The sequence below is a fragment of the Pelophylax lessonae genome (genome assembly GCF_965119305.1).
Source record: "Pelophylax lessonae genome assembly, chromosome: 11".
Classification (NCBI taxonomy): domain Eukaryota; kingdom Metazoa; phylum Chordata; class Amphibia; order Anura; family Ranidae; genus Pelophylax; species Pelophylax lessonae.
In genome coordinates this window covers 200417562-200444166 of record NC_138778.1, presented here as the reverse complement: position 1 = coordinate 200444166, position 26605 = coordinate 200417562, and the positions used below count along the sequence as shown (strand labels likewise).

The 26605-nt window shown below is 45.5% G+C and overlaps 1 protein-coding gene across 4 annotated transcripts in view; it reads left to right on the top strand.

Annotated features, from left to right (window-relative positions):
- Positions 1-26605, top strand: part of LAMA5 (laminin subunit alpha 5) — a gene marked incomplete at its 3' end in the record, with an annotated part of 234335 nt that overhangs the window by 76890 nt on the left and 130840 nt on the right. For all 4 annotated transcript variants that reach the window (XM_082271619.1, XM_082271617.1, XM_082271618.1 and 1 more), the window contains exon 3: positions 22389-22506. In XM_082271619.1, the coding sequence (XP_082127745.1) occupies positions 22389-22506 (118 nt within the window). The remainder of the gene's footprint in view (positions 1-22388; positions 22507-26605) is intronic.

Sequence of the window (26605 nt, the reverse complement as noted above, 5' to 3'; positions counted from 1 at the left end):
GGTGCTATGTGTACATTCATGAGGAAGAAGAATGAACTTAAATGATTTTAGCAAATGGCTGCAATATAACAAAGAGTGAAAAATTTAAGGGGGTCTGAATACTTTCCGTACCCACTGTATCTGAGAAGAAAGTAAGAGATGGCACCCCCTCCTACCCACTTCCTTGCTACCCCCCCTCTTTTGCTACCCAACCCTCCACCCCCCCTTTTTTTTCTCTTCCCGTTCCCCCTTTATACTGAAATTATATTGACATTACTTACTGTGCACTGACCACAATCTTCCATTTGACCTCAATCTTTGTTACATATTATTACTAATTTACATCTACAACTGGAATCGTCTTATCCGCCAAGCTATTTAAACAGACTTATCCACAACCTGAGAGTTATCTACTTAAACTCTCAACCATGTAACCAACACTGGCGAAATCCTTAGCTATGCAAGCTCCAACAACAACACAACACTCTAAGGCAGCCTTTTTCAACCCTTTCAACACAGAGGAACCCTTAAAATAAATTTCTGGTCTCGGGAAACCCCTGCTAAAAAATTAAAAATCTACAACTCATGACACATTAGTGTGATAGTCAGTGGGAAGAATGCTCCTTACTTTTGTAATCATTGGGAAGACTTACCCCTTACAGATAGCTAAAAGGAACAATGGTGTCATTGGGAACTTATCTGAGAGACAGAAATTGCCCATTGCTTAAGGAACCTCAGGAGTCTAGCGGGGACCATGCCTTCCACTATCAATGCCTGGGATCAGATACGGGCACTGATAGAATCTGGAGCGACTGGGTTGTCTCTGGCCTCCCCCCTGTGACGGAACCCTCGTTTTCCTCATTTTGACTCGATACCTGATCCGGTCCTCTGGGCATCCAGGGGGTCAAAACGCTGGGTGATGTTACATCCGGCGGGGAACTTTGCCCCTTTTATGCTCTAAAAGCTTGCTTTGATCTGCCTAATCCTTATCTCTTCCGCTATCTCCAGCTCCGTCATGCTTTTCTTGCGCAGTTTGGTTCTCTCCGTGTGGAGGTTAAACCTTCCGTGTTGGAGACTGCTGTGCAGGTTGAGGATATGCGAAAGCCTCTATCGGAGCTCTACAAGGAGCTGTTTGTCACTTCTCCATTGGTGGTACGTAGGTGTAGGGAGAGGTGGGTGGAGGAGGTACCGGATTTAGATGGCGACGACTGGGATGATATGTGGTGTTCACCTTTCGCTTACCTGGTTTCTGCGAGGGATCGCTTAATTCATTTTAAATTCCTGCACAGGATCTACTACACGCCTGCAAGGTTGGCTCGCTTCTATCCGGAGTCCTCTGCTGAGTGCTGGCGCTGCTCACATTCCCCGGCGGATTTTGGCCATATTTTCTGGCGTTGCCCGGTGGTCAGAGACTTCTGGACTGCTCTGAGGAGGTGGTAAAGATACCGGTTCCCAACTCTATCGAGGTTTGTCTGCTGGGGTTGGTTGATGGGTTGGCTCCCATTAGGGCCCTTCGCACGTTGTTAAGCCTATTGCTCTTTTATGCTCGCAAGGCCCTGCTCCTGCACTGGAAGACCCCGCTGGCTCCCACCGTCCACTTTTGGAAGGGTCTGGTGAATAAGGTCACTCCGCTCTATAAGGCTACGTATCTCAGTAGGGGCTGTCCGCGCAAATTTGATAAAGTGTGGAAGCTGTGGCTGGATTCTCCGGCTTCGACCTCTGCCGAATGGTCACGGGTGTCCTAATGTCATTATGTGCTTGAGTGGTTGTGGGGGTGGGCTATTGAATACTTATGCTGACTGTCTGCTGCGTGGACGTGGGAAGTTTCTTTCTTTGTAGCCTGTTTTTTATTACATTTAAAGAATCCTAATGTATGCTGTTCACTCTGCTTACTATGTGCTTGCATTATGAGGATGCTATAGGAATGTTGGGAGTATATTGGGGGTTTTTCATGCCTCTTCGAGGCGTATCTGTCGTTATGCAGGTCCTGCTGGGTGGAGCCTGGGGTGGTTCCGGGGGGGGGGGGGGTTGTTAGCCTGTTGTCAACTGTTTTTCTTTTATGTGTTTGCCCTGCGTGGCAGTGTGTCTGTGTTTGTTCTATTCTTGTTTAAAAAGCAATAAACCGAAATTTACAAAAAAAAGGAACCTCAGGAGGAACCCTGGTTGAGAAACCCTGCTCTAAGTACAATACCAAAGGGGCCTAAAGATTCACTCAAACTTCCATCCTCTTATCAAGAGAGAGTGCAAATCTTTTTCCCTGGTCCGCATATAGATCCATATTCCTGAGTTCTATATCCGAATACATAGGCCAAGACGACACCTGCACATACGGGTTTATGCATAGTATACTTGAGATCACTTGTAGCTATGTTTTGATTTCTGTATTTACTGTACAATTATTTTATAAGCCTATGGTTTGCTGTATTTTTCTTCAAATAAAAAGAAAAATTTTATTCTAGGGAAAAAAAAAAGTTCAGCAAATTGTATAGAATATGCGGTTATTGGCGATAGGTGCCGTCCAGGCTGACATGTCACAGACACAGTCCCTTCTTTACCATTACTTAGCCCATTCTCTTGTCGCTGAGCATGTTAAAATAATGTTAACTTTCTTGAATAAGGCCAAGTACTGTATCAGAGTTCACATTCCAGCCGGGGGCGAGCTGCCAAAAAACATTAATGATTGGTAGAAAAGGTATGAGTAAAAAAAAATGAACAATCGTTTTCACTCCTTTTTAATTCACTTTACAGCTAACTCCGGAAGCAAGTATTCCAATCTCAAAATTACAGCAAACGCGGAATTGGATCGTAGAGTATGATTATTAAAATGCCAGCTCATACTAGAAAGAATAAAACCTGTTCTGCTAGTTTTATCAGCCATGGACAAAATTCCCCTTGGGGTGGGACTTTAAAGGCACTAAGTACTAAATAATGTGAATAAAAATCAATTTTATTTAAATTAGCATAAAAACACCACTGCTATATGGACATGATTGTACATGGAATGCGTATACATATTACACCAATATTAATAGACGAAAAAGGATTGACATCCTCTACCCGACGCGTTTCGGGGCTTTCACAGCTCCTTCTTCAGGGGTGTTGTTGGCATTACCTTATAAATTCCATTGGTGTATACAGCATTTCCATGTCAGCATTTAAAAATAAGATCTCAGTAGAGCTGCCGCTTCGCCTAAGGATATGATTAGCACCCGATGTATATACAAGGCTGTGAGGTAGGTATGGTTAGTAAGCAATACTTAGCCCGACTAGTGTGATTTTTGGCTACTGAGGCCTGACAGACGGGTTCTAGTATCAGTGAGCATATAATCAGACCTGTCTCTCCTGAGGTTTGAAGATGTTAGATGCTAGTTTTATCAGAGGTGAATTTATATGGATCGGGATAGAAGCTTTTCATCATACGTCTCCTGTTGATGTTTGTTTCAAATTTTTATATTTTGAAAAAACAAAAACAAATTTTTACATGTTATTTTTCATTTGAATTTTTTTTTTTTTAAATATTAAAAAAAAAAAACAACCTTTGGGCTTTACACTGGTCGATCTGCACAGGGTCGAAGCAGTGCTTCCATCGCCCTATCAAGGGTAAGGCCGGCACTCAAGAGGAGGACATCTGCATCTACATGACTAGGGTAGTTCCGATCCCACCTGTTTAACCATATTACCTCGATCAGTCCCTAAAACTACCCCCCTTTACCTTTTAAATGACAACACTAACTCAGCATTGGGATTAAATGGCCGGTTCAGCCTTTTATTAAACAAAACCATAAACAACAGAAAAACAACACAGTCAAACCAATCCAGATCAAAGAATGGTTGCAGATCCTTGACAATACCATATCCCACAGCTTTGGAGTCTGTGGTACCATTAAGTTAGGCTCTGTCCCCAGTCGCCAAAACACTGTCTCGAGGACTATCCTAACTGACCACAGACCCCTACCACCTTACACTACCCAGTCAGTCTAGACTGAACAAGTTCAACCATAGGACTCCATACCTGAGATGGGTCCCACCATTTTATCGCTCAACACAATGTCAAGGACCCCAACCGCCAACGTCCAACCTCCTTAGCAGAACAACAAATAAGGGCATCACCAGGGCGGGAGGGACGTTTCTCCTATGATCTCCAGTCTGCAAGTGAAGCCCCTTCACTCCTCCCCTCCAACTACTCTCTCTCCTGCTCCTCCCTATCACCCCGTCTGCTCTGCCAATAAGTTAAATAGTCCTGACCTCTCGTATTCCAACAACCAATTTTACTCCCTACTGCCTGGTTTTCCTTTCACCCTGTCATGTATGGCCTATGCTTATCATTTCTTTCTAGCTCCGGGCATGTCTTCAGTCCAATTTTTATTGAATAATTGGCCCACCTTACACTGACCCAGCTTCCCCATCCTCTCGGACTGTGCTCCCACACCTACCCTTAATGACCACGTAGAGACATGGGAGGATGTGAACACTACAGTGGCCCCATATCAGACAGGAAGAACAAAGCACATTTGCGTCACAAAAAAGGTGTTTTATTTATAGCGGCAGTTTTGCAGCACAGATTCTTGTCTTTTGCTCAACTCAATATTTTTATACTTTAAACCTTTAGGCACCTTTCACATGACTATTCCGTCAGTCAGCTCTTCTTGACCTGTAATTAGACCTGCTCAAAAACGGACATTGGGGTGGTGATTTCCTAAAACTGGTGCACACAGTATCTGGTGCAGCGCTGCATAGTAACCAATCAGCTTCCAGGTTTCATTGTCAAAGCTTAATTGAACAAGCTGGAGATAGAAGCTGATTGGTTACTATGCACAGCTCCACTATCATCTGTGTGCACCAGTTTTAGGAAATCTCCCCCCTTGTGAGCTATGCATACATAAATTGGTCTAAGACAGGGTTTCTCAACCAGGGTTCAGTGGAACCCCAGGGTTCCTCCTGAGGTTGCTAGGGGTTCCTTGAGCAGTGGGCAATTTCTGCCTCTCAGATAAGTTCCCACTGACACCATTGTTCCTTTTAGCCGCCGCCGGAGGCTCGCTCCCGCTGTATTCAGTCACAGCGGGAGTCGGGCCAGGGGAGGAGCGGCGGTGATCACCGCCACTCTTCCCCGATCGTCGGGGAATCGAGTGTGGAGATCCGCCCGCTTGTATAAACAAAGCGGGCGGATCTCCTAAGTGACAGGCAGGGTCAGATTGCAGGGTTCAGCATAGTTGAACCTGCGATCTGTCCCTGTGTCACTCAGTCACCTCCCCCCACACACGTTAGTAAGCACCAGGCATACATTAACCCCTTGATCACCAATAAAAATTAACCCCTTCCCTACCAGTGTCATTTTTACAGTAACAGTGCATATTTATAGCACTGATTACTGTAGTAATGTCACTGGTACCCCCAAAAGTGTCAAAAATGTCAGTCAAGGGTCTGATCTGTCCGCTTCAATGTCAGAGTCCCGCAAAAAAAATCGCAGATCGCCGCCATTACTCGTTAAAAAAAAAAAACACCAAAAATGACAGAAATCTTTCCCTTAGTTAGTAAACGCAATAACTTTTGTGCAAACCAATCAAAATACGCTTATTGCAATTTTTTTTTACCAAAAATATGTAGCAAAAAACAAATTGGCCTGAAATGATAAAAAATTTTGATTTTTACATTTTTTTTTGGGGGGGGGGAAATTTCATATAAAAAAATGTGAAAAATATTGTTATTTTTTCAAAATTGTCGCACTTTTTTGTTTATAGCGCAAAAAGTAAAAATCGCACAGGTGATCAAATAACAGCAAAAGAAAGCTCTGTTTGTGGGGAAAAAAAAGGACGTAAATTTCGTTTGGGTACAGCGTTGCATGACCGTGCAATTGTCAGTTAAATTAGCACAGTGCCGAATCGCAAAAAGTGGCCCAGACGTAAGACCGCAAAATCCTCCGGTGGTAAAGTGGTTAAAGGTTGCAGGTCCGCTAGATGCAACAGGTGAATTGGCAGACTGAAATGCAGTCCTTCAGGATAAAAGATTGTTAAGCTTGGGTTGGTTAGTTTATACACACGGTTTTCATGATTGACCTTTAAAGCTCCGGAGAAAAGGTTCCTGTAGTCATGTGGTCAGTGGCGTCTGTTGGTCGTCTAATCCTAGCAGCAGATTTACTCAGGATAGTCCTGAATTTTCCTTGTCTGGCTGTGCTCTCCTTTTATGGCCTCCTACATACAAACATAACATGGATCTCTGTATAGAGACTCTCCAGCGACTTTCCATAAATAGAGCTGACTTTTTTCCTCCAGTTCTATGCTCCCCGCTATTAACTCCCCTGTGTCCTCACTGTCTATCTGCACACTTTCTGTAGAAAGCCGGGAGGGTTATAGCAACTCAAGCACTGAAAATATTTATTTAGGTTTCTGTGCACTAAAATATCCCTAAAAACTGCTTAGGTTATAGCTATTCAGAGCTTCATGGGAAATTAAGGAGTAACTCCGCTAAACGTTGCTTGTATCTGAAAAGGCCACATGACCGAACTCCAGTGTGATTTCAGAAATAGTAACGGCTCCTTATGCCTCGTACACAAGCAACGATTGTTGGCCATGAATTTTCGGCCAACGTCCGATCGGCCGATTCTCGGCTTGTTAGTATGATGCTTCCGACAACCGACTGCGACTTTTTCGGCCGAATAAAATCTGGTGTGCATGCTATAAAATTTTTGTTGGCCGTCAACACAACGGCCGATTTTTCGTCAGTCAGTACAGATTTCGGCAGACAAAAATCTGATGAGCAAGACTGGGCATGCTCAGAGAAGAAAAAACACACGGAAAGTAAACCAGCACATGACATCACTTCTGAAGTTGGTTTTTGTTGGCCGAGAAAATTCGTGTGCAGTCTAGAGCACATTTCAACCAACACAACAACACTGGACAAAAGACGGCCGATCGGTCGGCCGATAATCGTTGCGTGTGTACGAGGCATTAGATCTCTGCCAAAACACAAAAAGGTGTTTTGTTCCCGCTTGTAGACCCTTGTCTTTGTTACCTGAGCTAGGACACCAAGGATTATCTTCCATCATTTGTAGTGAAATATTTAGTTTCTCTGCTCCTGCATGAGCTGCATTGCAAAGCTAGTTCTTCTCCCTCAAAAAATAAGTTAACTCCCACCTCTTGCTGGAGTTCAGCTTTAAAGCTTTCTTTTTTTGTATAATGATAATGGGGTTATTATGATATGTGGGCCGTTCGGCCATCTTAAATTGAAAAAGAGGCTAGGTTATCCTCTGGCCGTTCAGGCATCCTAGAGCCATAGAGAGGCCTGGCCATCTTGCTAAACACAATGAGGCTTGGACTTGGGCCATTCGGCCATTTTAAATTGACGTTAATTATTTTTTTTTCAATTATATATTTTATTGAAGTTTTAAAAGTATAATTATGCAACGAAGAATCAAATAAACAAATCATTTCCTATTCAATTATATTTTTAAGTTAATCTCTTCATAACTCGACTACACTCCAATAACTTAATTGACGTTAATTAAAATGAGTATTTTGCCCAGAATTAGCGTGCCCAGAAGCTGTGCAGGAATGACGCGCCTGCACCGGACATGAGGAGCGGGGCCGGTGCAGGCGCATTCTGGGACGAAGAGGACACGGAAGAGGATGCGCTGGCTTCAGCTGCCCACACCTGAGATGGCAGCACTGGACAAGACATTTTAAAGGTAAGTATTTCTTCTAAAAGGTAAGTGCAGCCCGGTGTTCCGTGAGAATTACCTACCCGTGAGAAAAACCTACCCCTCGTCACTTCCGGTACTCCGCACTGTATGTAATGCAGCGGGTACATTAAAACAGCTGTGCTGAAATACGAGTCATCTCCGCTCCTGTCCCGGTCACTTCCCTGCTCTCGGATAGTAAATATAAAAGCGGCGGCGGCTGTATGAAAACATAAATCACTGAGCCGAAAGCCGCTTTTATATTTACTTGCCGAGAGCAGGGAAGTGACCGGGACAGGTGCGGGGATGACTCGTATGTCAGCACAGCTGTTTTAGGTAAGTGCCGCGTCGGTAGGTTTTTTTCACGGTACACCGTGATCGTTTTATACTAGTGCGCATGCGCACTAGTAAGCTCCTCTGTTCTGCCATTAGGTATCCGGCGCTCTGAGCATGCGCACTGCTGCGCTGCTCAGATGCTTCTGGCCGGAAGTGACGAGGGGTAGGTAATTCTCACAGGGTAGGTAATTCTCACGGAACACCGGGACAGTTCAGAGGCTATCCATTGTGGAATGTACTAGCCCTGACTGTCCCGGGGGTATTTTTATTGAAAAATAGTTTCCGAGGCCGGAACTCCACTTTAATTTGCATCTTTCTGTCCTCATTTACATGCATTGCCAGTGTCATCAATAGGCCTAATAACATTTACTTAAAAAAAATAATAATAAATGGACAGTACATACAAAAATAATTAAGAAATGTCGGTTTCCAAGGATAACCAATCACATCCAAATCCTTAATACTGAGTTAATCAGAAAATAAAAGGAGGAGGAGAGGAACCCAGGCAACCTAGGAGTATCAGGGAACTCAAACCCAAATAAGGTAAATGGCCCCCACTCTCTTTTTGGAATTTGGACTTTTAAGGCTGTGAGGTTGTCATAAACTGGAAAAGCATGTAATGTTTAAAATAACATCTTTATTTAAATATCAAAAAAGTAAAAACAGTGATATGTATCAAAGTCCCGCGGCTGCCTGCTACCATGGGATGATGAGATTAGGATCGTTTTCCTGGCTTCAATATAATATACTTGAAGGGGACTCCCTTGAAGAGTGAACATTTGCTCGGTCTTTACTCTCACCGTCACCCCTGCCTATCCGAGAGTTACCGGCGCAGTCCAGTGCCCGTCAATAGGCCAACCCCCATTGCAGGCCATTCGGATACCGTTTTTTTGGGGGGGTGTTGAGCCATCGGATGTGTACCTAATACCTGGACCATGGGCTGTTTGGAGTGTCTGGCATGCTTGGCGAGTGATCTTCTTATTATTGCCTGTAGAGACAGTCTTTAAGTATTATATGCGGTCCCTGAGGAATCAACTGAATGAGCAGAATGCTCTGCGAAACGTGTAGGACTTATTAGTACTATATCTACATTGAATGTATCTAGGCAAATGAGCCCCAACTATGTGGTTGTACAACTATTTTTAGGCTACGTTCACATGTGGGCGTAGCGGATCACGAGCAGAATCACCGCGATTCTGCCCGCGATCCGGAATCATTGCAAATCGCGGGACGCATGTGCAATGCCCATGATTTGCAATGGCACCCCAAATGTTGGCGTGATTTCCTCCTGCCGAATCGCGATGACATCGCGCAAACAGAATCGCGGGATGCATGACGCCCAAAAAAGGTACAAGAGCTTCTTTTGGGCGTCGTGCGTCCCGCGATTCTGTTTGCGCGATGTTACCACGATTCGGCAGGCGGAAATAGCAGCAACATCGCACAGCGTTTGGGGTGCCATTGCAAATCACGGGCATCGCACAGGCGTCCCGCGATTTGCAAGGATTCCGGATCGCGGGCAGAATCGCGGTGATGCTGCCTGTGATCCACTACGTCCACATGTGAACGTAGCCTTATACATATCACTCTTTTTACTTTTTTGATATTTAAATAAAGGTGTTATTTTAAAGATTAATTTCCAGTTTCCAGTTTATGACAACCTCATGTCCAAATGCCAAGAAGAGAGTGGGGGCCATTTTCCATATTTGGGTTAAATGGACAGTACATGTCACTGTATCACATAGATGCCAGCAGTATGCAAAATAAGGTTAATTGACGCATCAAAAAACAAATGGACAGCACATGTCAACGCCATCATGGAGATGTGAACTAGTACCATGTAAAACAATGGCTTACATGTGTGTATGTATTGACGTGTACAAAAACTCATAGTTGTGAGTAATGAATCAGTGACCTGGAGGAAACATGCAAGTGAATGACTCATGAAGCAATGGAGCCAGGAACAGGGCGAGTGCCCCACGACCTGCACCTTTTACAAGCAGGTCAGCTGTACTGCGCTACTTAACCACTTTACCACTAGAGCATTTTGCTGTCTTACGTCTGGGCCACTTTTTGCGATTCGGCGCTGTGCGACTTTAACTGACAATTGCGCGGTCATGCGACGCCGTACCCAAACTAAATTTACGTCCTTTTTTTTCCCACAAACAGAGCTTTCTTTTGGTGGTATTTGATTACCTGTGTGATTTTTACTTTTTGCGCTATAAACAAAAAAAGAGCGTACATTTTGAAAAAATAACAATATTTTTCACATTTTTTTATATGAAATTCCCCCCAAAAAATGTAAAAATCAAATTTTTTTAAAATTTTTGGCCAATTTGTTTTCTGCTACATATGTTTGGTAAAAAAATTCACAATAAGCGTATTTTGATTGGTTTGCGCAAAAGTTATTGCGTTTACTAACAAAGGGAAAGATTTTTGTCATTTTTGTTGTTTTTTTTTTCTACGCGTAATGGCGGCGATCTGCGAATTTTTTTGCGGTACTGCGACATTGCGGCGGACAGATCGGACCCATGACTGACATTTTTGACACTTTTGGGGTTACCAGTGACATTACTACAGTAATCAGTGCTATACATATGCCCTGTTACTGTAAAAATACACTGGTAGTGAAGGGGTTAACTTTATTTGAGAGGGAGGGGCTGTGTGTGTCCCTAGGGGCGTGATTCTTACTGTGATTGGCTGTGGCTTGAGCTGTAGGAACACTGATCAACGGTCCTACATAGTAGAACCGTATGATCAGTGTTTCTACACAGGGGAGAATGACAGGCGGCTTGTTTACACCAGCCGCCTGACTTTCTCCCTCTCCCCCGACGATCGCTGAGTGACCGGCGGACATCGGGTCCGCCGGTCACACACGCGGGGGGGGGGGTCCGTGACCGCGCAGGAGTGCGCCTCTGGCGGCGCGCGCTCGCTCCCCAGAGCCTCACAGGCTAGTGACGTTTATATACGTCACTTTGCCTGTGAGGGGCTGACCGCCGCAGTATATCTACTTGGTGGTTAAAGGTTCACATTAAGAAGACTCTGATCAGCATCGCCATTGAAGAGCATATAACATTTTTTACCAGTAGCATATTTGCTGTTAGGGCCTTGTAGTCGCACAAGTGTGAAAGGGGCCTAACTCAGAATGTTTTTGCCAACAAGATTCTGCCTATAAACATTGGGTTTGTTCACACAGTTGTCAGTTTTTGGCTGCAGTGAGCTGTGGCAAGGGGACAGTACGATGCGTTTTTCAATGCATCGCACTGCTTTTTTTAAACTTTATTTGAAGTGCACAAAGCGGTGTGTTGTGCAGTAACATGCAGTGACTTCCTGTGTGCCCCGGAACCTGTGTAACATGAGAATTACCTACCCCGTGAGAAAAACCTACCCACGTCACTTCCTGCCAAGAACAGCTGAGCAGCGCAGCAGTGTGCATGCTCACAGCCCCGGATACCTAATGGAGGAGCTGAGGATCAGACTAGTGCACATGCGCACTAGTCTGAAACGATCTCGGTGTCCGTTAAAAAAACCTACCGACGCGGCGGTGACATAAAACAGCTGTGCTGCACTATGAGTCATCTCCGCTCCTGTCCCGGTCACTTCCCTGATCTTGGCTAGTAAATATGAAAGCGGCTGGCGGCTCCGAGATTTATCTTTTCATACAGCCGCCGCCGCTTTTATATTTAGTAGCTGAGAGCAGGGAAGTGACCGGGACAGGAGCGGAGATGACTCATAGTGCAGCACAGCTGTTTTAATGTAACCGCTCGCATTACACAGACTGCCGTGAACCGGAAGTGACGAGGGTAGGTTTTTCTCACGGGTAGGTAATTCTCACGGAACACCTGTACCTTTTTAAAGCAGGTCAGCTGCTTTACTTGAAGGTTCACATTAAGAAGGCCCCCGATCAGCATCACCATTGAAGAGCATATAACATTATTTTTACCGGTAACATATTTGCTGTTAGGGCCTTGTATGAAAAAAAATAAATAAAATTCATCCTTTTTTTATTTCCAGTTCTGTATGGATGGATTGTCAACCGAACAATGCATATGACACTGCAAAGATCCATAATCGTGTGTTTAGAGCCGCAATTTTTTGAAAAAAATTTACATCTTATATACGGGGCTTTTTTTCAGCTGGAACTTGGTGGAACTCAGTTCCACCACCTCTGGCTCAAGGCCCGTACACACAATATGAAAATCAGAAGTAAAATTTCGTCTGATGAACGATCTGTTGATTTTCGGATTGTTAGTATAGTGCTTTCAACAGCCGATTATGACAAAAACTGGATGTGCAGGCTATAAAATTTGTATCATACGTCAACACAGACTAGGCATGCTCAGAAACGAAAGAACACATACAAAACAATTCAACACATGACATCACTTCTGAAGTTGAATTCTGTCGTGTGACTGTGACTATGTGCTGCTGTGAAAACAATTGTTTGTGTTGACTGGTGTTGCCCTAGTGTCGACTGTGTGTATACCAAGCTCTATGCCCATGTGCCTAAAGCAAGCCAAAGATTATACAATTTTCTTTCCTTCCACCACCACAGGTTGAAGGGAAAAAAATGCTTGATTCCCCCATCAACACTCACTGTGTTGATGGGGGAATTAAGAAATGTTCTTTCTATTTCAACCTGCACTATTGTATTCTGTCAGCATGAGGCTTTCCATCCGTCAGAATCAGGGCCGGTGCTAGACTATTTTACGCCCTAGGCAAGACCAGCTACTTGCCCCCCCCCCCCCCAAAAAAAGGGAAGGGGTTAAAACTCCTCTATGTCATACCCAGTGACCCCAATCCGATGGTTCCTCTATCTTATGCTTTCATACCCAGTGACCCGCCATATTCCTCCATGTCACACTCGGGGACCCTAATGTCCCTCCATGTCACACCCAGGGACTTTGATGTTTTTCCATGTCACACCCTTGGACCTCTATATTCCTCCATGTCATGCTGTCATACCCACTGACCCTGATGTTCCTCCATGTCACACCCAGGGACCCCCGTGTTCCTCCATGTCATGCTGTCATACTCAGTGACCCCAATGTTCCGCTATGCCAGACCCTGATGTTTTCCATGTCACAGTTGGGGACCCTGATGTTCCTCCATGTCGCACCTGGGGACCCTGATGTTCCTCCGTGTCACACTTGGGGACCCCAATCCCCCATGGCACACCCAGGGACCCCAATTCCTCATGGCACACCTGGTGACCCCGAACTCCTGTTACACCCGGTGACCCCTATCCTCCATGTCACACCTGGTGACTCTGATTCTCCATGGCACACCTGGTGACCCCGATTCCCTTTCATACCAGGGATGCTCCATGTAACACCCAGGGACCCCGATACCCTGTTCTGGGGACACTAACTGGGCGGTATGAAGAGAGTGGCCCCCACTCTGCCCTCCTTCACAGTGATCCTGCTGATTCCTTCTCCCAGGACGCTCCTCTCCTGGACCACAGTGCTCACCACAGCTTCAACTGGCTCCTGGTGGAGGGAAAAGCAGCAGTCAGAGAGCTCCGCATGTCTTTCATCACCAACCTCCTCAGACCATTCCGGTGCCTTGTCGCTTCTGCCCCAGTAAAGGTTCCGCCCTCCAGTGCCGAGCTTCGGCTCAGGTTCAGCTCTCCTCCGCTCCCTGCTTAATACCAACCCAGGGAAATAAACGGCTGCCTACCAGCTCAGTGCAGAGAGTCACTTCCTGCCTGGGGTTAAGGCCGTTCAGCTCCAGCTGAAGAGGATCATCATGCAGGCAGCACTCTGGTGGGCTCCATTCCTGCCTCTTGGGGCCCCTCCAACAGTGGTGGAAAGCCAGGGCCTGATAGTTCCGCCACTGCCCAAGACACCTGGCATCTTTCTCTGTCCCCTCTTCCTCCCCTACCGCCACCTCTCCCCTCAGCTCACAATAATCATTCATGATGGAGAGAGAGTGCCGACTCCTGGCTGTGCCCCTAGGTGGCAATGCGCCCTAGGCGGCTGCCTAGTTTGCCTACTGGAAGCACCGGCCCTGGTCAGAATACAATGATTACTGCTGGCAACTTTAGTCAGCGGCAGTGATCACATGAGAAAACCCAATGGGCTGGATGTACTGAAGTTGATTGATGGATCGACTTTAATACAAGCAGCTTGCCCATAGATGGACCGAAATTCACCTGGTTCCTGGTTCCCTATGGCCTCACTGTCAATTTTCTCTTTTATTCATAATTATCTTTTTTATTTTTGCATTTATTTGCTTTTTATTTTGTGCAACTTCTCTGTTTTACTGGGTGATCTGTGTACAGTCAGCCCAAATGGCTTCTGGAATCACCCTTACCAGTACTACATAAAAATGCAGCTCATGGCAGCCTCAGGAAATAAAGTTTGCCCATGGGAGACATTTTCTCTGATTATAGAAAACATTTTTGTAAGTGCTAAGGTGGATTTTTAATGTATCACTGGCGCTGCTTCATCCAGATGGCGGTGTACCTGCCAGCCTCCTGTAGTCAGCAGAGATGGCTGTCCCCTCCGGCTGTGTATCCATGGCAGATTGATATATGAAATAATGGAAAGTTGGCCGCCTGTTTACAGGATAAGAAGTCCTCTGTTGCAGCGGATTTAATTACCACTCCACTGTGGGGAAGCACGGACCGTGCATTAGAAGGGATTGTACAAAGCTGGGCTGTGTAGCATTGCTTACTGTAAGGACAAATAGATCCACACAGGTCACTCCAGGCACACACAGTTCCCCGTCCAACATAAAATAGCCAATTATGAAGTTTATTATTAGACCACAGATAACAAATATCATCAGTTATATCGGGAATTGGGGCTGTTACCACAAGGATCTGTAATTGTTGTCTTTTCTTCGAGTTTTACAGTTTCATCCATCACGTGCCCTCTGCACCGTTTCCCAGGGCAATACGAAGTTTTGAAGATTTACCTTGATCCTTGCTCTTGCTCCTGGATACATTCCTGGCTTCTAAGGCAACTTTTTGAGCAATAAAATCCTTTTTCTGTTCCACCATATAATGTCATATACACTCCGCGGCCACTTTATTAGGTACAGCTTGCTAGTACCGGGTTGGACCCCCCTTTTGCCTTCAGAACTGCCTTCATTGTTGGTGGCATAGATTGAACAAGGTGTTGGAAACATTCCTCAGAGATTTTGGTCCATATTGACATGATAGCATCACGCAGTTGCTGCAGATTTGTCGGCTGCACCACATCCCAAAGGTGCTCTATTGGATGAGATGTGGTGAATGTGGAGGCCATTGGAGGACAGTGACCTCATTGTCACGTAGAAGAAACCAGTGGTGAGATAATTTTGATCTTTGTGACATGGAGCATTATCCTGCTGGAAGGAGCCATCAGAAGATGGGTACGCTGCAGTGGCGGCTGGTGCATTGAGGGACAGGACCCCCCAAGCCATGCGTCCGGCCCCCTAATCTACATGCAGGGCGCTGGACGCATGGAGTTCAATGGGGCTTTTTTTTTTTTTAGCATGTGATTAGAGACAGAGGCTCTAATAGGCTAAAAAAAAGGGTGGGCTCAGGGCGCAGAGCACTGCGCCCGAGCCCACCCAGTTGTGTGACAATAGCGAATGAATATAGGTATGGTGTGCGGCCTGGTGTGGTTCGGGGGGGGGGGTAGTATGGTGCGGGCCATCTGCCGTCTCCCAAACCCCCTGGCCCATGGAGCACCAGCAGCCACTGGTACACTGTAGTCATAAAGGGATGGACGTGGTCAACAACAATACTCAGATAGGCTTTGACATTTAAATGATGCTCAGTACTAGGGAGCCCAAAGTGTGCCAAGAAAATATCCCCCACATCATTATACCACCACCACCAGCCTGAACCGGTGATACAAGGCAGGATGGATCCATGTTTTTATGTTGTTTACACCAAATTCTGACCCAACCATCTGAAGGTCAGAACTGAAATAGAGACTCATTAGACCAGGCAATGTTTTTCCGATCTTCTATTGTCTAATTTTGGTGAGTCTGTGCGAATTATAGCCTCAGTTTCCTGTTCTTACTGACTGAAGTGGCACCCAGTGTGGTCTTCTGCTGCTAAAGCCCATCTGCTTCAAGGTTCGATGTGTTGTGCATTCAGAGATGGTATTCTGCATATCTTGGTTGTAATGAGTGGTTATTTGAGTTACTCTTGCCTTTTTATTATCTGCCCATTCTCCTCTGACCTCTGACATCAACAAGAAATTTTCCTCCACACAACTGGCGCTCACTGAATATTTTCTTTTTTTTTGGACCATTATCTGTAAACCCCGAGAGATGGTTGTTTGTGAAAATCCCAGTAAATCAGCAGTTTTTGAATACTCAGACCAGCCAGTCTGGCACCAACAATCATGCCACGTTCAAAGTCACTTAAATCCCCTTTCTTTCCCATTCTGATGCTCGATTTGAACTTCAGTAAGTCCTCTTCACCACGTCTAGATGCCTAAATGCATTGAGTTGCTGTCATGTGATTGGCTGATTTAGCAATTTGTGTTACCAAGCAATTGAACAGGCGTACCTAATAAAGTGACTGGTAAATGGAGACAGGTGTTTGTGCAATGCAAGGACCAGCGTACTGATCAATGTCTTTGTTAACTTTTGTCAATCTGCAGGAATAACATTAGCAAATTATTGATTAAAATAATCACAGGATCTGTTGTTGCAAATCATTATGGGGAAGGGTCTATTTGGTCTTCAAGATCAAATATGGCTGCTCCCATGTAAATCATTAAGTTAAAAAACTCTTCACACTGATGATGTCACACAAATAATGATTTCTCTAGCGCTCATCGACAGACGTAGTCCTCGGTGATACACCACCTTCGGGTTATGTTACCTCCGCAGGAGCAGGACTAGACAGGAAATTAAAAAGCTCTGGCCACACCCTAGGGGCAGTCCCAGAGGGTATATCCTCTCTCTCTCTGCCTCAGCAAATCAGTTATTTTCTGTCTAGTTAGGAGTAAGGACCTAGACACCTTGCTGGGATCTTAGGTCCTGGCAAGAATTTTTTCTTAAAGGATTTTTTTAGACAGCTTTTTCTCCAGTGTTCCTGTGAGATCTTCAAGCAAGAAAGCTGAACTGGGCGACGGGCTGGATGTTGAGATCCGGTGGTCACCCCAGTTCAGCCTACGAGCGCGTGCAGGCCATAGCTCCGCGCTGGGTCGGCCGCGACAAAGTCCCATTAAAAGGACTGAACCCGCGAGTTAAACGTCTCGCTGAAACGCCAAAGACCATGAGTCACGGCGTTCGTATCAGTCGACAGCCCTCCCGCCCCGGTGGAGAGGGGTACTGTCAGGAGTTGGTGCCCGCCTGGTTCCGGTATGGTGAGTAGTATGTTCCCCCTTTCCCTCTGACGGGTTTTGTGGTGAACGCGGGCCCCTCTCGGTATGGTAAGAAAGAGTCCTTTCTATCCTATAACATGTCACAGATCCTCCTACTTTGAGTGTGATTTTTTGTGTACAAAAAGCCAGGAGGCTTGGTTTGGGAGCTAACAATCTATTGTATACATGTTTAAAAGATGTAATCTGTGGCATTCTGGGAATCTTATAGGTTAAGTATAAGCTACCTACCAGTCAGAAGCCACGGACATGTAGACTGCCTTCCAAATCAGATCTCCAGCTATTAGCAGGCCTCCCGAACGGCCATGCGGTCCGCCAGGGGCCGATACCGCCAACCACGCCATATCCCCAGGCAGAGACAGTGTTGTGTGCAGCACACCGACATTCAGCAGGCCGCCGCCATTTTTTCTTGCAGGATCGCACGAGCCGCCATTTTGGCGTAGCCTCGTGTCTCCAGCATGGGGGCGGCCATGTTTGAGGTGATCCTACACCTCGTGGAGCTTGGGGGAGGCGCCGGAAGGCGTGCAGAGGGGCGGAGCCGCCTCCTTTCTTCCTGGGCAGCCAGCCAAAAGACTTCCTGTTTGTCAAGACAGCGCTGTAAGCTGTTGCAGTTTAACTCTGAGCATCAAGTGGTGAGCCTGGGGGTCTATCTCTCTCTCTCTCGATCAATAGGGATCCCTAAGCAGGTAACACTAAGGGGCTTTTTTGTGGCGCTGGGGGTCAGAAAAGAAAAAAAAAAAAAAAAAAGTTTTTTTCTTTACTTTTGAATTATATTATCCAGGAAGTAACTGGAGTTATTATGGACCCTGCCACACATATTCCCCCACCTGTTTCCCTCGAGGGGGCCTCGGGACCCGCCGGTGCACAGAGTATAGAGTCATTTACAGCAATTTTGGAGTCTATGGTGGCTCGGGTGGAGGCGGCCTGTCAGGGACGGGGGTCAAGGAAGCGACCCCCGCCTACCCCTATACCATCTGACACCTCTGACTCAGATTCAGAGATGGTCACGGCAGTTGCAGGTTCCTCTGCAAGGGCTGTTATCCCAGGTAAAGCCCCCTCAGACAGTGAGGAGGACGCTTCTTCTCTTGCTATAATTCAGGAAGAAGCATTGGTGGACGCACTAGTTGTGGCAGTGCAAGAAACCTTAAAACTTGAGGCTTTACCGGCAGAGGCAACTGAAACAGAGAGGCCTTTTGGGACTAATAAGCCCATCAAGACGGCGAAGGCTTTTCCTGTACCTAAATGTTTTGGTAATCAGATTAAAGGAGAATGGGAGCATTCTAAACGTACCTTTACTATTTCCAAGCGTATTGCTAGACGCTATCCGTTTGAGGAATCCATCATTAAGAAATGGACGGTACCACCAGTCGTGGATCCGCCTATTTCCAGGCTGAATAAAGCCACGGTTATTCCAGTGGAGGACACTTCGTCCTTTAAGGATCCGGTGGATCGAAAGATAGAAGCAGAGTCCCGCACTATCTTTTCTCTGATAGGGTCAGCATTTAGACCAGTAATGTTATTGGTCTAGTTTCCCAGACACTTACGGAATGGGCGAAGATGGTACGCCAAGATCTTAGGGGAAAAGATATTCCCCAGGAGACATCTGATTTGATGGAACAGATCATACAAGGGCTACGGTTTATCTGTGACGCAGCCTTGGACACTACTCCCCTATTAGGGCATGCATCTAAGTTAGCAGTGATCCTCAGACGTGTGCTGTGGTTAAAATGCTGGTCAGCTGACCTAGGTTCCAAAAAGACCTTGACCAATCTCCCCTTTCAGGGGAATCGTCTATTTGGAGCCAACCTAGATGAAATCATTAAGGATGCCACTGGGGGCAAGAGCACTTTTTTGCCACAGGCTGCAAAAGCTAAGGGACCTCGCAACAAGCGAGGACCTTTCTTTACCGCCCATAAAGGGCGCCCGGCTGGTACTAGCGGGAAAGGCAAGACTCCTCCAGGAGGGTTCAAGAAGGGGACCAACCCAGCCAAACCCGAAGCAAAGGAGTACACAGCCTGAAGGTGCGCCCCCACCCGGTTTCAGGGTGGGGGGACGTTTTCACCGGTATTCAGGACATTAGATCGAGCATCAACCACTACTACCGGTGCGATTCTTCCCTTCCAACATTTAAGTACCACAGGAAGCGGTAGTTACCGTTCCCTGAAAAGATCTTTTCCTTTACCTTTTCCTAAGATTAGTCCCGATACCTCACAGGAATCGGATCTGGTTGACCAGATAGGCCAAGTAGCCTCTAGTCGGGTGACTTCGGTCCCTGAGGTTCAACCAGAAAAGATCACTTTTCCTGATAACTATCAGGTATCTGATAAATGTGTGGGAACAGAAAACGACCAGACTTTCTCGGATGGTCGGGGCCAGATAGCTCTAGGGACGCCTGGTTCAGATCCAATCAGCGCCAGTGGTCCTAGAAATTCTAGGCTGGCCTCCTCAAGCCGGCCTGGCCGACTTGGACATGTTAGTCGCAGACGTTCCGTGGGAACTTCGTCTCAGGGAGTGTCTGTGGTCTCAAGGACCAATTTACCTTCGTGCTTTACAGTCGCTGGTTTTAATGGCCTGGCCATTGAGACCCAAGTACTGAAGGACAGAGGTTTGTCTACTTCAGTCATTCCTACCCTTATTAAAGCAAGGAAAGCGACTTCCAGCAAAGTCTATTATCACACATGGAAGACTTATATTGCGTGGTGCGAATCTTTAGGATTTCCTCCACGTACCTATTCGGTGACTCGAATATTGGTTTTTTTGCAACAAGGGGTTGAGCAGAAGCTAGCCTTGAGCACCATCAAGGGTCAAGTTTTCAGCATTAGCAATCTTCTTTCAGAAGCCTTTAGCCACCAAATCCTTGGTGCGGAATTTCATCCAGGGGGTGCGGCACCTGGCTCCTCCAGTCCGCGCGCCCTTACCGCCCTGGGATCTTAATTTGGTTTTGTCGGTTCTACAGAAACCTCCCTTTGAAAACATCAGGGAGATTCCCTTGCTTACTTTATCCCAGAAGGTGGCCTTCTTGGTGGCTATTACTTCTGCTCGCAGGGTGTCAGAACTGGCTGCATTATCATGCCAGTCACCATACCTAGTGATTCATAGGGATAAGGTAGTACTTCATCTTAAGCCATCTTTTCTTCCCAAGGTGGTTTCAGATTTTCATCTGAATGAAGATATTGTACTACCTTCCTTGTGTCCTCAGCCCAAGCATCATCGGGAACATGCGTTGCATTCCTTAGATGTGGTTCGGGCAATCAGGGTATACCTGAAAGCTACGGAATCATTCCGTAAGACGGATTCACTTTTTGTGATCACGGATGGCCCCAGAAAGGGTTTGCCTGCATCTGCCGCGACCATTGCCAAATGGATTAGACAAACGGTGGTACAGGCTTATTCTATTAAGGGTCAGAGTCCTCCGTTCCCTGTTAGGGCGCACTCCACTCGAGCGCTCAGTACTTCCTGGGCCTTTCGCCATCAGGCGTCAGTGGTCCAGGTATGTAAGGCGGCCACCTGGTCGTCGGTACATACCTTTACAAAATTCTATAAAATTGATGTGACGGCATCGGCGGATGCCTCATTTGGCCGCAAGGTTTTGCAGGCCGCAATTTGAGGAGACCGGTGGTCTACCTCGAGGGTTTTTTTCTGTTTGAAAAAAAAAAAAAAAAAAAAAATTGTTTTCTCTTTTTTTTTTGGTTGAGTCTCATCATTAAGGATGAGCATTGTAAACTTCTAGTTGGCACCGGTTGGGCCTTCTAGATTGGGATTTGATTTCCATTTTCCCACCCCTCAGTTGTGATACTGCTCTGGGACGTCCCGAAGGTGGTGTATCACCGAGGACTACGTCTGTCGATGAGCGCTAGAGAAAAATGGATTTTTGTAAAATCTTACCGTAAAATCCTTTTCTCTTAGCTCATCGACAGACGTAGTCCCCGCCCCTCTGTTTTGGAGTTGGGTTGGGTTAAATTCTCTAAGCACTGCTTTTTCACATAACTGATTTGCTGAGGCAGAGAGAGAGAGGATATACCCTCTGGGACTGCCCCTAGGGTGTGGCCAGAGCTTTTTAATTTCCTGTCTAGTCCTGCTCCTGCGGAGGTAACATAACCCGAAGGTGGTGTATCACCGAGGACTACGTCTGTCAATGAGCTAAGAGAAAAGGATTTTACGGTAAGATTTTACAAAAATCCATTTTTCATTGATGCTAACAATCACTATGACAATCCCTGCCCTTGGGGACTTCCAGTATAACACGTTTCCCCTAAGTCCCCATTCACACTAGCGCGACTTGTCAGGTGACTTGGTCGCCTAACAAGTCGCGGTGGGTCGCTTGCCATTGATTAGCATGGGACCCGTTCTAATAGGAGCGACACAAGTCGATCCGACTTAGAAAAAGGGTCCTGTACTACTTTGGGGCGACCTGGAGGCGACTTGCATTGACTTCAATGATATGAAGTCCGTGCAAGTCGCGCCCCATCAAGTCGTGTTGCCCCTGTCTGAGACGACTAAGCTCTTTTTGGTGAAACGTGTTAGTGGGGAGGTCCTGAAGGCAGGGGTTGACAAAATGATTGTTGGCTTCAAATAAATTGGAATCTATTATGATGTCATCGGTATGTAGTGAGCTCCTTTCTCCTCTTCATGTGTTGGAGCATGGATGGCTCCATGAATCATCTGCACCCACAGCGGAGGACACCGCAGGATCAATCTATCTGGAGGAGATTTCCACACGCACTTTGGTTCACATGTCAATTGATAGTTATAAACTTTGGAGCAAGGTTTTGTATTCATTTTCACACATTTATTATGTTTTTTAGATTAATTGGATCTCTTTCACATGCATATCTTAAAATGCAAAAAGAGAATAGATCCCCTTTAAGTTCAGAGAGGATCGTTGTGGCTGCAATTGCTCATACAAGCTGATTACTTTTAACTTAATGTACAGCCAGAACTTTATAAGATGGTTGCCGATTGGCTGTTTGGTATTCACTGACCTCCAACCCTGCTGTTGTGTAATAATGTCATCCATGAAAGCTTGACATTGTAAATGTAATTTTATTAACAGTCTTCTCTACTTTTTGCAGGTTTTTCATGTGGCGTACGTCTGGATCAAGTTTGCCAACTCACCCCGACCAGATCTCTGGGTATTGGAACGCTCTACAGATTTTGGTGCCACGTACCAACCTTGGCAATATTTTGCATGTAGGTTTTCTTTTTTTATAGTGTGGTAAATATTATGATGGACAGTGTCACTTCTCAACCTTCCTGGCTGGCCATATTCTACCAATGTGTGGCGTGATGACCATATTCTTTAGATCTTAACCTGTCCTTTGCAAACACAGGATGCATTTTGGCAGCCATTTTTTATGCAGAACACATACTCAGTTCAGAATTTAAGGGGACACTGTGTTGTAAATATAGTGCTATGCAGGAGGCAAATACCTTACCTTGATACCTGTGGGCTCACCTGTTTTTGGATAGTTATCTAATCAAACCTTTCGAAGGAGGTTATTTGCAAGGTTACCTACACAGAATTGTAAAATGGTGATGTTTTAGTTTCACATACCTATGTATACATTAAATACAGTATATATACATATATATATTTACACTATATTGTCAAAAGTATTGGGACGCCTGCCTTTACACACACATGAAGTTTAATGGCCTTCCCAGTCTTAGTCCATAGGGTTCAATATTGAGTTGGTCCACCCTTTGCAGCTGTGCCAGGTTAAGCTCTCCTGGGAAGGCTGTCCACAAGGTTTAGCAGTGTGTCTATGGGAATGTTTGACCATTCTTCCAGAAGTGCATTTGTGAGGTCAGGCAATGTCAGTGGACGAGAAGGCCTGGCTTGCAGTCTCTGCTCTAATTCATCCCAAAGGTGTTCTATCGGGTTGAGGTGCAGGCCAGTCAAGTTGCTCCACGCCAAACTCACTCATCCATGTTTTTATTGACCTTGCTTTGTGCACTGGTGCGCAGTCATGTTGGAACAGGAAGGAGCCATCCCTAAACTGTTCCCACAAAGATGGGAGCATGAAATTGTCCAAAATGTCTTGGTATGCTGACACCTTAAGAGTTACCTTCACTGGAACTAAGGGGCAAAGCCCAACCCCTGAACAACAACCTCACACCATAATCCCCCCTCCACCAAATGATTTGGACCAGTGCACAAAGCAAGGACCATAAAGACATGGATGAGCGAGTTTGGGGTGGAGGAGCTTGACTGACCTGCACAGAGTCCTGACCTCAACCCAATAGAACACTTTTGGGATGAATTAGAGCAGAAACTGCGAACCAGGCCTTCTCGTCCAACATTCCCATAGACACACTCCTAAATCTTGTGGACAGCCATCCCAGAAGAGTTGAAACTGTTATAGCTGCAAATGGGGTGGGCCAACTCAATATTGAACCCTACTGACTAAGACTGGGATGCCCCTGAAGTTTATGTGCGTCTAAAGGCAGGTGTCCCAATACTTTTGACAATATAGGGCATGGATATATATATATATATATATATATATATATATATATATATATATATATACACACACACACACACACGTTATCAGTAGCAGGTCATTTTGAGGTGGATCACACAGGGTTTACAGTTAACATTGACCTGCTGATAAAGTGCCAGCCAGCAATGTAAAAGTGACAGACTTGCATGGTAGCAGCTTCTAAATAGATCATATACTGATGATCATATTTTTATTAACAGATAATTCTACCATATTTACTGTGCATCCACAGCAATGTATACTAACCTAGCCTCTGGTCATGTTGACTTGTGGCTCAGCAGTCAGGGTGTCGTAATACTATGGCTTGACTGCCTGTTTTTACTGCCCTTCAGCCCACAGCCGGGACAAGGGGTGGGCAGGAGGGGAGGCTGCCCTGGGCGCAATGGTTTACTGTAGGGATGGGGGCGCCTTCCTTCTGTTACAAGCTGACAGGAGTAGTGACAGCGGCAGTGATTTGGATAAGCGAGTGACTGCTGGGTGTACGATCACCTTAGCTTGCACGTCATGAAAGGGGGAGGGGGGGGCGCAGTTTGGTATCTTTGCCCTGGGCACTGGATGACCTTGTCCCGGCACTGCTTCAGCCACCCGCATAAACAAGGCCTTATGGGCCATACACACTATAAGATTTTCTGAAGACTTTTTCCTTTAGACTTACCAAAACCATATAATATGAGTTCAAATCTAAACACTTTCAATTTGTATGCAATCTGGCAGGCCCTTGCACTACATAGAAAAGGTAAATCTGAAGGAAATCTAACCACAAAGTTGGATAGTGTGTATCCAGCTTTAGGCTTGACATATAGAAGAGTTTGAAAACATCTGAAGGAATTTGCTGCCAAAAATCAGCATGTTAGACAGGGGAATAGAATGGAACACCTCCATATCCCTTCACTTTATTTTCTTCTTCAAGATTTCCTGTTGAGCATTTAACCACTTAAGCCCCGGAAGATTTTACCCCCTTCCTGACCAGGGCCTATTTTGCGATTCGGCACTGCGTGACTTTAACGGACAATTGCGCGGTCGTGCGACACTGTACCTAAACTAATTTGACGTCCTTTTTTTCCCACAAACAGAGCTTTCTTTTGGTGGTATTTGATCATCTGTGCGATTTTTTGATCATGCGCTATAAACAAAAAAAGAGCGTAAATTTTGCAAAAATAACAATATTTTTCACATATTTTTATATGAAATTCCCCCCCAAAAAATGTAAAAATCAACATTTTTTAACATTTTAGGCCAATTTGTTTTGTGCTACATATGTTTGGTAAAAAAAATTGCAAAAAGCGTATTTTGATTGGTTTGCACAAAAGTTATTGCGTTTACTAACTAAGGGAAAGATTTTTGTAATTTTTGTTGTTTTTTCTTTTAACGAGTAATGTCGGCGATCTGCGATTGTTTTTGCGGGACTGCGACATTGCGGTGGATAGATCGGACCCTTGACTGACATTTTTGACACTTTTGGGGGTACCAGTGACATTACTACAGTAATCCGTGCTATACATATGCACTGTTACTGTAAAAATGACACTGGCAGTGAAGGGGTTAACTTTTTTTGAGAGGGAGGGGTTAAGTGTGTCCCTAGGGGCGTGCTTCTAACTGTGATTGGATGTGGCTACTGGTGTAAGAACAGAGATCAACGGTCCTACATAGCAGAACTGTATGATCTCCATTCTTACACAGGGGAGAATGACAGGCGGCTTTGTTTACATTAGCCGCCGGCCTTTCTTCCGGTGTAACAGAAGGTCGCGAGTGGCCGGCGGGCTGCCGGGCACACGCGCGGGGGGGTCCGTGACCGCGCGGGAGCGCGCCTCTGGCGGCGCGCGCTCGCTCCATAGAGCCTCACAGGCTAGCGACGTAGCCCTACGGCGCTTTGCCTGTGAGGGGCTGACCGCCGCAGTAAATAGTCGTGCGGCGGTCGGCAAGTGGTTAATACATTAATCGCTCCTTTCTTGTTCCATTTTGGGCCCTGCCCTTACATCCTTCAGGAGAAGGGATGTTTCTGTTGTCAGGGTGAAGACACAAAACTGCTCTGACTGACTTGACAGTTGGGCTGTTATCACTTTCTGAAGATCGCTGGTTGTCATCCTGTTCGCTCTGCGTCTCGTTCTGCTCCTATTCTTAGTTATATTTAACTGTGAGAAAGCACATTCAGAGACCACTAATTGAAATAAGATGTGAAGCTCCTTACCAAACCAATTTTCTTGCCAAGTAGTTTGACTTTGAGGACCCGAAATCCCACGATCCAAATCTAGCCACCCCTGAGCTGTCATGGAGAATTTTCAGTTTATATCTTATTTTTTCAGTGCCTAGCATGTTTAAAACGCTGTTCCAATCAGCCAAGAGTTTCCTTTGAATTTTGGATGGAATGAGCAAAAGTTAGAACCTCTGTTAAGTTGGATACACACTATACAATTGTCTTTAGATTTTTTCCTTTAGATTTACCAAAACCATATAATATGAGGTCAGACCTAAACACTTTCAATGTGTATGCAATCCGGCAGGTCCTTACATTACACAATTGAAGATAAATCTAAAGGAAATCTACCAACAAAAGTTGTATAGTGTGTATTAGGGATAGACCGATATGGTTTTTTCAGGGCCAATACCGATATTTTGGTCACAACGTATCGGTATCGGCCGATATGGGCCAGTATTTTGTACATTTAAAGTTTTGAAAAATAAAGACAATTTTTGACACAAATCAAGTACTGAACATGTTCATTTTTGTTAAATGCTTAATGGCTGGCTGGCACCCTGTGGTGGCTGACTGTCTGGCACCCTGT